General features: G+C 49.1%; 1 protein-coding gene across 3 annotated transcripts in view; it reads left to right on the plus strand.

Moving 5' to 3' along the window:
- Positions 1–12,231, plus strand: part of TSPAN2 (tetraspanin 2) — a gene marked incomplete at its 3' end in the record, with an annotated part of 40,959 nt that overhangs the window by 11,122 nt on the left and 17,606 nt on the right. For all 3 annotated transcript variants that reach the window (XM_082833409.1, XM_082833410.1, XM_082833411.1), the window contains exon 2: positions 4,959–5,061. In XM_082833409.1, the coding sequence (XP_082689535.1) occupies positions 4,959–5,061 (103 nt within the window). The remainder of the gene's footprint in view (positions 1–4,958; positions 5,062–12,231) is intronic.

Below are 12,231 nucleotides of genomic sequence, written 5' to 3' on the forward strand. Positions count from 1 at the left end.
GGAACTGAAACTGTGTGGCTAGAGCTTCTGAGGATAATTAACTGGGTCTCCTATCTAGGGAAAAGCACATGAGCTGCCTGAGAACATCCCTAAGTGATGCTTTTTACCCAGAAAGGGAGCTTTCTGGTGGGCTTAGTCATCAGACAGCAGAGTAGCATGTATTCGCTCTTTGTGATCAGGGTGGGCTACCTTCTGCTGGAGGCAAGGGGTGGAGGTGGGGGGAGCTGAGAAGAATGAAGGACCCAGGCCTGGGGAGTGATCTTCGTATTTTTGTATCTCAGCACTACCCTCCCTCCAATTTGGTGCCTTCCTAAGAACCACGTTTGTGATTCATGAAAAAAAAATTTTTTTAAGTAAAAGAATATGTCCTCAAGATAGAACATTTCATCAGCAATCCCAGGAGAGTGGAAATAAATACAGCACAATATAATTGAAATCCAATAACAAGCTTTGCTTCATGTTAAATGACTTGTTTTCTGGCAGATAAACATTAATTAAAGGAAACTTTTTGTTCATCCACTTTGCTTTAAAAGTTTTCCAGTTGGGTCTGTAGTCCTCTTTTCTGCTGCTTTAGTTTTAGAACACATACAGTCTTCTCCATGGACATATGCTTACAATTTGCAACTTTGTCCTGCAGACTCTCTGGAATATGGTTAGCTACTGAAATGACTTGTCCATGAAAATGCATAATGTAATTGTACCAGGTAATCCCCGATCTAATGTCATCGTCTATTCCTTACATTTCTATCTTCTTTTTCTATTTTACTTCTCTCTTCTTTTTAACTAGTGTACACACTTTTGCCCTCAAAATCCTGTTGCATCACATTCTCTGAGTGCTTAATGCACAATTGGTGCACAGAAGACAAATGGTGATGCAAAGAATGATGACATCTGGGGTCTTCTCAGGGGCTGGTTCTCTGACCTGCATTGTTAGAGTTCTTCTTGGGCCACAGAGGTGGGATCAGTTTCTCCACTAGCCCCTGAGATCCTTTGGAGAAGGAACTGGATCTTCCTTATCTATGAATCCTTGCCTCCTGGCTCACGACAGATGCTCAGCAAATGTTTATTAAATGATTAGCATCAAAGCCCTACTCATGCTGTTGTATGAAAAAGTCCATCCCTGGAAAAACAGTATTTCTAATGGTAATTGTTCCAAAGGCATGGGGATTGGTACTAGTCGCGGATGCGGAGTAGCCCTCGGCAAAGTTCTTTGGTTGGTAGAGCGGATCCATCATGGCCCTCGCCGATCACCGCGTCCAGCCCCTAACATCCCCCCTCTGGCCTTCAACCACTCAGGTCGTTACCTTTGGCTTCTCATCGTGTCTGGCATCAGGCAACACTCGTGCTGCTCATTGCCCCCATCAGAATGAGGGCTCCCGCCTCCCCTCTCCTCAAGGCCCTGCCATGGACTTTCCACAATGGTAGCAAGCTTAGTACAAGCTGTGAGCCGTGTGCCCTAACTCCTGTTTCAAGCCCCAGACTCTGACCTTCCCCAGATTCCTCTCTCTCCCCAGCACAGGGTTCCACGAAAGGCAGCGCAGCCCTCACCCACACCGTGCCCTCTGCCTGGCATTCACTCCTCCCTCCAGTCCCTCCCTGCTCCGACGCTTCTAGCTCATTCTTCAAGCTGTAAGTCAAAATGGAACACCTTCTGCTGCACGCTGGTCATCACGCTTTGCTCTAATCCCTGGGCAGTGAAGCAGGTCCGTGGAGCACACTTCCTGCATCCTGTGGCATTTATTAGTTTACGGGATTATCTTCCATGTCAGACTTTTCATGTCTTTTTCATCGTTGCTTCCCTAATGCTTAACACGGTACCCAGTCAGGACCATCCATAGTTACCTCCTCCGTGAAAGACAGGGAGGAAGGAGAGCAGATGAGGACGGGCAGGGGCACGAGAAGGAAAGCAACATGAAGGGGCAGCCTCTCCATCCTTATTTGTTCTCATGTTGGCTGCAGTGTTGAGGTGCAACCAGAGGTACAGTGTTGTATCTGAATGCAAAGGAGGGGCTGAGAATGGGGGCATGGGGTGGGGTTGTGGGGTTGGTCTAGTAGGGTTAAAATTTAGCACTAGAGGCTGCTCAGTGAGACTTCTCTTCCCGGGTATGGGGCGCACAGAGCAATGGGCCTTACTGACACCAGACTTGCTCACTTTGCCCCTGACTGGACTGGACTTGGTGTGATTTTTTTTTTTTTTTTTTTTTTTTTTTTTGCGGTACGCGGGCCTCTCACTGTCGTGGCCTCTCCTGTTGCGGAGCACAGGCTCCGGACGCGCAGGCTCAGCGGCCATGGCTCACGGGCCCAGCCGCTCCGCGGCACGTGGGATCTTCCCGGACCGGGGTACGAACCCGTGTCCCCTGCATCGGCGGGTGGACTCTCAACCACTGCACCACCAGGGAAGCCCGGTGTGAATTTTTTTCAAGCAATTTCAGGTGTGTGATAGAGCAACCAAAGTCCAGTGAACACAGAGTATGTCAAGAGTCTTGAAAGAACAGTGAGTTACAAAGGACCAAAGGGCTTCATTGTCTCTGTTGATGCCACTTTCCAAATCGGGCTGGCTGTCATCAGGCGCAGCCTCGGGCTTGACCTGGCCCCGCCCACAGTTTTCCTGATCGGGCGGCATGCTGGGAGGATTCCCTCCGCAGTGACGACATTCAGCCACACCACGGTTTCCTTGACCCAGGAGGAAAGCCTGCGTTTGGGGTTGGGGGGGTGTGGACGAGCAGGCGCCGAGTTTTTCTCATTTTGCCCCTTGGCTTTAAATTGCAGCCTCTCTTTTAATTTTCCATTATGCATCAAACACATCGGTGCCAAAAATGGACAAATGTATTCCGTCTGGGAGGATGATCCCAGACAGCTATAAATTAGAGCTTGTGGTCAGAGGTGCCAAAAATGTGGCCTCGTGATAGGGTGTCCCTGGGACCAGTCACCTCCTCCACAGTCTGCTTGGTGATTACAGGCCTTGGCCTGACGCCTCCATCAACAGATTTTCGCTTCGTACTTGGAAACTCTTTCCACCGAGTTGCTGCAGAGGCGGCGTAGGCAGGGCTGCCTGTGAGGCTTTGCTGGGCACATCTGTCCCAGGGAGCCCCTAGCACTCCGAGGATGGGGCTTTCCCAAGGGCATCAGAAAACAGCAGTGACCTCACAATGACCTCTTCCCTGCACCAGAAACAGCAATGACCTCAAAGCCGATTTCCTCCCAAACTAAAGCACAGCCCAAGAAAACTCTCCCCATTTTTTTCTGAATTGATCAGTTAAACTACCATATCACACTTTTAAACTTACAAGAGTAATACCTGCTTCACGCACAAACCTTAGAAAGTATCGTGAAAAGAGAAAAGTCACCTGTAATTTTACCTGTCAAAGAAAAGTATTGTTAATGTTTTGACATGACTTCTCGGAATATTTTTCCACGCCTTGCTACCCTTTTAAAAAATACAAAAACCTTTGAAAGCTGGTTGCACCCAGTTCCTTTAGCTGTTCCTCACATTATCTAATTAGTGCTTTCGTCTAAGTACTGGAAACTTTTAGTTGTTCCACATTAGAGAGTCCAGCTGGTAGACCTCTGCCCCTCCAATTCCTCCTGCAGCCGTCATGCTGCTCTGCTTAAGAAGCTGGCCATGGAGGGAATGGGCCTTGGGAAGATGGAGGGTGAAGAAAGATAAAGTCCTCATATATATTCAGACAGATAGCCCGGCCCTTTACAAATAGCCCACAGACAGCAGGATCTTGTATAAACAGGGCTCTGGTCTGACCCTGACTTTGACATCATTTTTCCTTATTAAACCTCTACTTCTCTGACTTGTGTGCTTCTCTCCCTTTTGCCAGCATCTGTGTCTACTCTTCCCTGCTGGGGCGGGGGCAGCCTCTAAACTGTTGGTCTGGGGATGGGTTAGGGGAGCCCAACACTAACTGGATGGGTTGGCAGAACCACGGGGCTCTTTCTACATCTCTGCTCACTTGTGGTGCCTTGAGTCCAGAAGGTGCCAGTGGCCATCTGTTGATTGACACAATGAAATTCGAGATGGGTGTTTGTGGAGAGAGAGGAGACCTGGCTGGAGCCTGCTGGCGGGCCTTTGTGACAGTCCTGGGAAGGAAAGGCTTCCAGCTCAGGTGCGGAGCCTCACAAAAGCCCTCCAAGTGGCGGAGAGGAAGCGGGCCATGACTCTACCAGCCGCCAGCCTGCCCAGCCGCTGCCTGCGCCGGCCACTCATCTCTCCCTGAGCCACACAGCACACAGACCAGGCTTTTTCAGAAAATTACTTTTTCCTTTCTTGCTTTCCATGGAAACCCAAAATAGCAACCAAAAAAAAAAAAAAAAAGAAACAAAACAACCCCAGCCAGTTTCCCTCACTGCCTGCAAAACCATCCCCAGGCAGTGCGGCACAGTGACAGTGGCAGCCGGGGGGTTAGGACGGCTTCTAGACGTCTCTGAAACGGCTTTCTAACTGGGCACTGCACACTCAGGAGGTGTGGGCAGGTTCTGAGGTTGGCGTGTTTTCTTCCCATTTAAAAAAGTGGGTTTCCCCCAGTCTTGGAGTTCACCTTGCTCTCGGTGACCTCTCACTGTGGTGTTGGTGAGGAAATCCCAAGTGCCCAGCAGGGGACAATAGGGCAGGAACCAAATACCTTCCCGGGGGACTGTTGTGGGAATACCCCTTCTGAGACGCCTCCTGGGCTGTGCTGTGTATGCCCCATAACCGCGGGGCAGCCTGGCAGAATGGGAGAAACTCCGGGCTTGCAATCAGGAAACCCCAGTTTTAATATTGCATCAGGGACCTGGGGTGGGCTGGGGGCTTTGAGCACATCATTCCACTCCTATTATAAGAAACGTGAAGGGGAGACGGGCTGGTTTCTTAGGGACCCCCCTCCAACCCTCAGATTCTGGGCCTCAGGCCTCCCAGGTCCTGCACACACTTTCCCCTCCCTTGTAAATGCGGGCTGTTTGCCTTTCAGCTGGCAGGGTCGGCAGTCATTGCTTTTGGACTGTGGTTTCGGTTTGGAGGCACCATGAAGGATTTCTCGTCGGAGGACAGTTCCCCAGAGTACTTCTACATGGGTGAGTGACTTCAGCTCTCCTCCGCCTTAGCTGGGGCTGCCCCGGCTTCGAGTGGAGCCTGCACCTGGACTTCTGGGACGGGGGATGGAGGGAGAGAAAGGAGGCACACCTGAGCCCCAGATGCCCACCTGGCCCTGGGGTAGGGATGTGTGGTCCAAGCGGAGAGGAGAGGGCCCTACCACCCCTACCCTGCCCACCCCACACGTGGTTCATCCCTCTGCTTCTAAAACCAAGGAAGACCAGGTGGGACTGAACTGTTGTGTTTCTTTCAGCCACTTCAAGAAAAGAAGCCCAGCATGTAACCACAATTCATTTCCAAAGAATTGGAAAAGCCCCTTTGCCCCCCTGAGTGAAGTGGGCACACCACAAAGTCAGTTATTCACTCATCCATCTGGGGTGACGGGGGACCCCTGCCCAGTCAGGGTCTGGTTCTGTGTATTTGTGATCTTGTATTTTGAATTGTCTAGGAGAGACACATAATTCAAAATGAAGAGAGACATCTCAAGATGTGGAGGGGTCAATCTCAGTCCCTCCATGACTAGGGACTGCAGAGGGGAGAGAGAAGGGGGAGAGGAGGGGGGTGGAGAGAGGAGGGAGGGGCGGAGGGAGGGCTGCCACGGAGAGAGGCCTCAGTGTGGGAGGGGTAGTAGCCGTCTCCCTCCAACTGTGGGAAAGGGGTGAGGAGTTGGAGGCTGACGTAGCCTCCAATTCCGAGACCATGTGATAAGTAGGGGATGAGAAACTAGTGTGTAACCAAGTGCTGACTTAGTGGTATTTGCAGTTGGTGCATCAGGGGTCATTCTAAACTGGTGAGGCAAGAAGGATTTGAGTTAGGTTTGAAAGACCAACCATAATCGATAGAGAAAAGGAAGAATAGGGACTGCAGAGGTTTGGGGCACACAGTGTGTCTACAGGATAGTGATTAGCAAGCCGAGGCTGGGCAGAGGACTCTTACCAGAATGTAAAGGATATGGGCATGGTAGGAATTAAGATTAGAAAAGTTGGGGAGGGACAGAGGACAAGTATAGGGGGCCTTGAATGTCAGGGCTAGATAATTTAATAAACAATAGAAGGATGATTTAGGGTTTGGGGGAGGGTACGACCTACACTGCATTTTAAAGAGATTATTGTGGAATGAGAGGGGAGGACAGAAAAAGACGGTGTTAGATTATTGATATAGTCAGGCCTAAAGAAATAAGGGCATAACCCATGGTGGTTGCAGTAGGAATTGTGAAGAAAGGGACAGAAAGACAAGAAACTTTATTAAGCGTTATTAAATATTATTATTAAACATCGTTAAACTCAGGGACAGAAGGAATCAAAACAAAAAAGATATCAATGATAGACAGAGTCAAGCCTAGAATTCACAACTCATGGTTTTCAGATGGAAACCTGAGGTAAGGGACCCTGCTCGGTTAGAGAGAGGGGCGGGTATGTGGAAGGAAAGATGGAAGCCAGTCTGGGGGGCAGCCTCTGTCTGTGTTGCTCCAGAGACAAAGCACTGATAGCAATTTCACAGGTGTAGATTTGGGGCCAACATAAGAAAAGCTTTCTAATGACTTGATAAATCAAAGAAGCTGAGCAGACTTCTACAGGTGAAAGTGATCCTTCTGATACCTTGGTTTTTAACCCCAAATCAGAATGGAGCCTTTATCAATACAGGAGATTCCTGCATTAAATAGGAGAACAAACTAGTTCTATACAGACGTTCCTGATCCTATTTCCTAATGTAAACTAAAGCAACACGAACAGCCCAAGATGCAAGAAATGTCATATATTTATGGACATATCGGTCAGGACTCTTTTAATTGCAAATCACAGAAACGACTCAAACTGTCTAGAGCAAAACAGAAATTTCTTGACTCACGTAACTGAAAAGTCAGGATTAGTTCTCATCTCAAGGACACAAGTGATGTGATTGGAATGCAGTCTGTAGCCACCTCTTAGCTCCGCTTTCCTGTGGCCCCAGTTTGGGGCAGGTTCCCCCTAGACGTGATAAAACGTCCACCCACAGCTCCAGGCGCCATCTCCCAGGTAACCTCAGCAACAGTACACGCTTCTTTCATTCCAACTGATCCAACCGAAGTCCTGGGTCGCACTGTCACTGGCAATCTTGGGTCCAGCGCCCGTTCCCACACCAGTCATCGCGGCCAGCTGCTCGGGACGGGCTCGTTGGCTGAAGCCTGGGCTTCACACCTGCCTTGGAGCTGAGGCGAGTCAGCCCTCTCAGACCACAAGGACTGAGAGTGGAGGAGGTTCTTTGTCTAATAGAAAAGAAAAGGAAGTGAACTCTGGGTGGGGAAAACAACAGCCCTCACAGCGGGGCCTGAATCCTTCCTGCTTGTTCTTGGCACCTGGGGCGCGGCGTGGGTCTGCCCACCCTTGGTTCTCCCTCCCCTCTCTAAGTCACCCTTGAGTGTCTGGTGGTGAGAATGCTCACGGTCAGTGCTTGAAGTCCAGAGAAGTGGATTATCATAGAGTCTTAGCGCTAGACGGAATAAGGAAACTGAGGACCAGGGGTTGAAGCAGAGGAGGAGGGGTGCTGACCGTCAGCCGTGGTTTTCCAGCCCTTCAGGGTGGGGCTCAGCCCGCACCCCAGGTCTGCCAACGCCCAGGCCTGTGCTGTCTCTCTGGAGAGTGCCAACAAGAAAAAGTCCTTGTGAGGTCAGGAAACTTTTCTCCACTTGAAATACTTCTTATCATATAAATAGGAAGAGCAATATACATGTTTACAGAAATGGATGTTTCTTTCCTCAATAAATAATTTTCCAAATAGGAAAGACACCAGTTCCCTAGCAATAAAACGAGAAGAAAAGTACACCAGGATTCCATTTTATGGACTTGCATAGCAAACAGTGTGAGGTAACAGGACTTTAAAGAAGAAGCAGGCCCAGTTTTTGGAAACTCTCACTTCATGTCACAGGGTACTGTGCACTGCTCTGTGTATTTTCCTTTTCAGAATAGGTTTCAGAGCAATCAGCCCATTACACTCTTATCACCCCATTGTTAAAGAGCCCTGGAGATAGGCTTGGCCCATTGAAGCACTTTTAAAGAAATACCACCTCTCCCTGAGAGGGACCTCAGGAAGGCACGTGGTCTAGCTCCCTGCTTCTGGGCAGATGACTGCCGCCTCTAGGGGGATGCTTTCCTCTCTGGGACCCTTGGGTCTTTCTCCTTGGTGATGGAGAGAAGGTCCCTTCTTATAATAAAGATCTGGAGGTGACTTCACAGCCAGAGGCCAGTGTGGAGAGGATCCAGCTGTGAGGGGAGCTGGAAATGAGGCCAGGAAGCCAGGGTAGTCAGACTGACTGCACCTGCTGCCTCTTCTCAAGGACCTCTGAGCTCAGGTCGAGACCTGGAGGCTGACCCGGGCTGTCGTGTCCACTGGTTGCTATCGTGGAGAAAGGAGAGCCTGGCAAGAGTGGAGCTGGCAGCAAGAAAGGCTGGGTGACTTGGTGTTTCCCAGACCCTTTCCACATTAGTCTCCTTCAGTGAACTCTTGGGAGAAGGCCCCAGTGTCTTCCAAGTTCCACCAATGTGCCCCTCTGCTTTCCTGTTACAACTTGTCCCTGGGGCTGCCCCTTAGGGGTACAGGCAGCACAGGGGTCTTCTTTCCAGGAGGCAGAGTGAGGAGCGATCCCCTCGGCCCTCAGAAAGCTGGAGCACATGAAGTCATGTCTGTGAGCAGAGGACCGAGGGCGTCATCGGGTTTCTCCATGAAGGGGAAGGGGCTGCCCACACAGACGGCAGCCACTCGCTCTCCGGGATCACAGGCTGTCTGTGGCTGTCCCTCCCTGTGAATCCAGAGCCGCAGAGCCTGGCTTTGATGGCAGCTGGATGTTCTGTGTAAGGAAAGCATTCCAGCGCTGAGTGCTGAGGGGCTGGCTGGACTCTTTAAAAACTCTGACTCACTCTGCAAATATTTTTTTACTTCTCAATTTTTAGTTGTACCTGAGATTCCTAGTAATTGCAGAACAGACACGTGCCATAGCTTACACTGTTGAGACAATTTCTCCAAAGCATTTTTACAAGAACTTAATAGATAATTATTGCCATATTACACATAACAAAACTGAGGCGTGGCTGGCAGACCTGGATTTCTAGCTCCCACCAATGTGCTTTGAAGGGAAAACCCAGAAATCATCAATGATAGATCCCTCGGGCACTTTTCTCAAGGAAGAAGGAAAAGAACCCTCCTGCCATTTGTAAATTGCAAAATTCACAGATTTCTAGCTAAGAAAATCACGCTGCTTCTGAGCTCCTTCTGAAAGTGCAGCATAGGAGTGAGGGTGTGCACTTTGGAATAGAACCCCGGGTTCAGTTCCAGTTTCCCCCCTCACGAGTCATGCAATCTTCCATAAATTAGTTCTCCGTGTCTCCGATTCCTAATCTGTGAAATATGAATACCATTTCTACATACCTCATAGGGTTGACGTATGAGATGATTTAACCTATGCACGTGGCTTGAGCGCAGTACCTGTTGTGTCATGAGCCCTCAATAAATGTCAGCTGTCATTACAGCAGTGAGGGCAGGCTGAGGAAGGAGGGAGGCACAATGATGTGGGAGAGTAAGAGAGGGGAAGAAAAAAGAGTGGTTTAGATGCCACGTAGTCAGGGCAAGACACCAACTGGTAGCACTGAGGCTTCCAGGTGGCAGGTCCCTGAGATAATGCCTGCCTAGGGCAAAGGACAGATGCTGCATAGAGCAGCTGAGGCACTGGGAATGGTGGTGGTTACTCAGTGTTGAATGACTCCATGACTAATGTATGTTCAGCTCCTAGAACAGCACTCAATAACTAACAGCTGCACAGTACCTATTCCTTACCTTCCCCATAAACTAAGTCCCATCCAATATTCTAAATACGTATATAATTATGTGTGTCCAGGGCAAGCTGGGAGAGAGGGAAAGTTGCACAGAGGCAGAGAAAAATATTTTCAGATGAAAAATGGTCATTAGGCGGGTATGTGAAATCATCTGCAGCTAAAAGCCACCGAAATCGATGAGCGCGTCACTACCCAGTCCTTAAAAGGGGAGCCATTTAAAAGTGAGTTGATGCAGGCAAGCCTTTTAGGATGCCGCCGTCTCCTTTCTGCGTTAACTGAAATGATGCTTCTAGCTTCAAAAGAAGGAGTGGAAACCAGAGACAAGTGATGGAATTGTCAGGAAATTGGTGGTAGCATGTCACCTGGAGATCACTGGCGTTGCAAGGCCCAGCTACTAATGCTAAAAATGCAATATCAAAGTGTTTTCTCTTTTTCAACTCAAGGGAAATAGGACTCAGAAAGCATAGGGGATTGAGAAATAGGTCATACACTTGTCACAAAGCTGCCGCGGGAGCGAGAGGGCTCTACAGAAACCATCTTGGAAGTAAAATGTGACTGCCAATTAATGTATTCATTCAACAACTATGTTTTGAGGGCCAGATCAAAAAAAAAAAAAAAAACGATAAGGTATGCTTGGAAGCTACAAGTGGCCTTGTGGTGTGCAGAGTATTACAACCAGATTTGGAACTGAAATCAGCAGGCCCAAGAAATTTGCCACGTGTAGAATTTTCTCTGATTTTCCCACCAGCTCCAACCAGCAGTGTTCATTTGGCATTGAACTGAGTCCTGTGGCCACACATGCACATGGAGCTTTGCTGGGGAGAGGCCTCAGGAATCGGAGCCCCTGGGGCAGTTTCAGGGTGTTTGCTGTGAGCTCTGGAATTCTGATAGCCTAAGAATGAAATATTGTACAAATAAGTGAATTTTCTTGGGGAGCTCTTATTTCAGAAGGAAAAGGGGCTGAGTTAGCTTGTTTGCAGTGGGGAGCAGGTCTGTCCTCCTCAGAGCCCGGTGCCTCTGTCCACTGTACCCCAGCCTCCGCAGGAGCACCCCTCTCTCCTAGATTCCACACTCTCAGAAGGCTTTCCCCGCGGTGTACAGCCGTGCCCTCATCTACCTGACTTGGGAGAGCCCAGCCCTCTGGTGGCTTCCTGGATGCTTGTTGGAATGTATCCCCAGCATGTATCTCTAAGCAAAGATGGGCAACAGTAGACAGCCAGTCCAGAACTTCAGATTTAGTGTGCTCTTATCCTCTTATCCAACAAACACTAACCGAGAATTCTGTCTTGTTCCTAGCATATTCTATGTAGGGTGAATAAGGTTTGTTTAAGGACCTAACATCTATAGAGAGAGACATAGATGAGAACCCACAGAGGTACAACATGGAAAAGAGTAGGCTGGGTCACATCATAGTGAATTCCTGTGTGGCTGGAGTGTAGGATGGATAATGTCCCCAGTGGGTCCAGTCTTTAGTGACTCGAAGCAGTATCTGTAGACTGTATCATGTAGCAGTGAAGAGGCAATGAACATTGTAAGTAGGAAATCAGTACAGTAAGGTGGCCCACCCAGGAGACATTCTGTGAGGGAACTGCTCCAGTGGGGTGGGAATCGGGGCTCGAGGCTTTGCGTGTCCAGCCTGGAGCCCTCTTGCCACTCTTACCCCATTAGTAAAATGGAAATGTGTATAATACTTGCCTTACTTAGTGGCGCTGTTTTGAGGAGCCAAAGAGATGATGGAAATAAAAGAGCTTTGAAAAATAAAGAAAAATTTTAAAACAATAAGGTATTTCGGCAGTGGGACCAACAATAGTATTATTTTTAATACAGTATCATTTCTCTCATTACCACATCCATTCCCCATGAAATTATTTTTTTTAGAGAAAAGGAAAAGGGAGGAAGTGGCTGAGCCTGCCTATTGGGAAATAAATAAATACCCATCTCAGGACCTCGGAAGAGCAGGGCTTCCTGGACCCTGAAAAGGGCCCTGAGAACAGCCTGGGTGGTGCAGGGAGCAGAGCAGCCCAGCCTGCCGCCTAGTCTGTCGGGGAACAGAGAGGGCTGCCCACAAACAACTGTCAGCACCCAGAGGGGCCCCTGGAGACACCCTGCAGGCCAACCTCAGCGTTTCTCCACAGAGGTGGGACGCCAGCTCCCCGCCCTCTCGTGGATGGGAGTGGTTCCCAGCTGACTCATATGAATGAAACGCAGAAAATAAAGTTGAGGTGATTGGCATTATTCTAAGCAAGTCGAGTGCCAGGCCCCATATTTTGTTCTAACTTATCTCAGGATCAGAAAAGGAAGTAAAAAACTGGCTTGCTTTTATCTCTCTCAGAACAAGACATTTCT

Source organism: Leucopleurus acutus (genome assembly GCF_964270905.1).
Source record: "Leucopleurus acutus genome assembly, chromosome: 2".
NCBI lineage: Eukaryota > Metazoa > Chordata > Mammalia > Artiodactyla > Delphinidae > Leucopleurus > Leucopleurus acutus.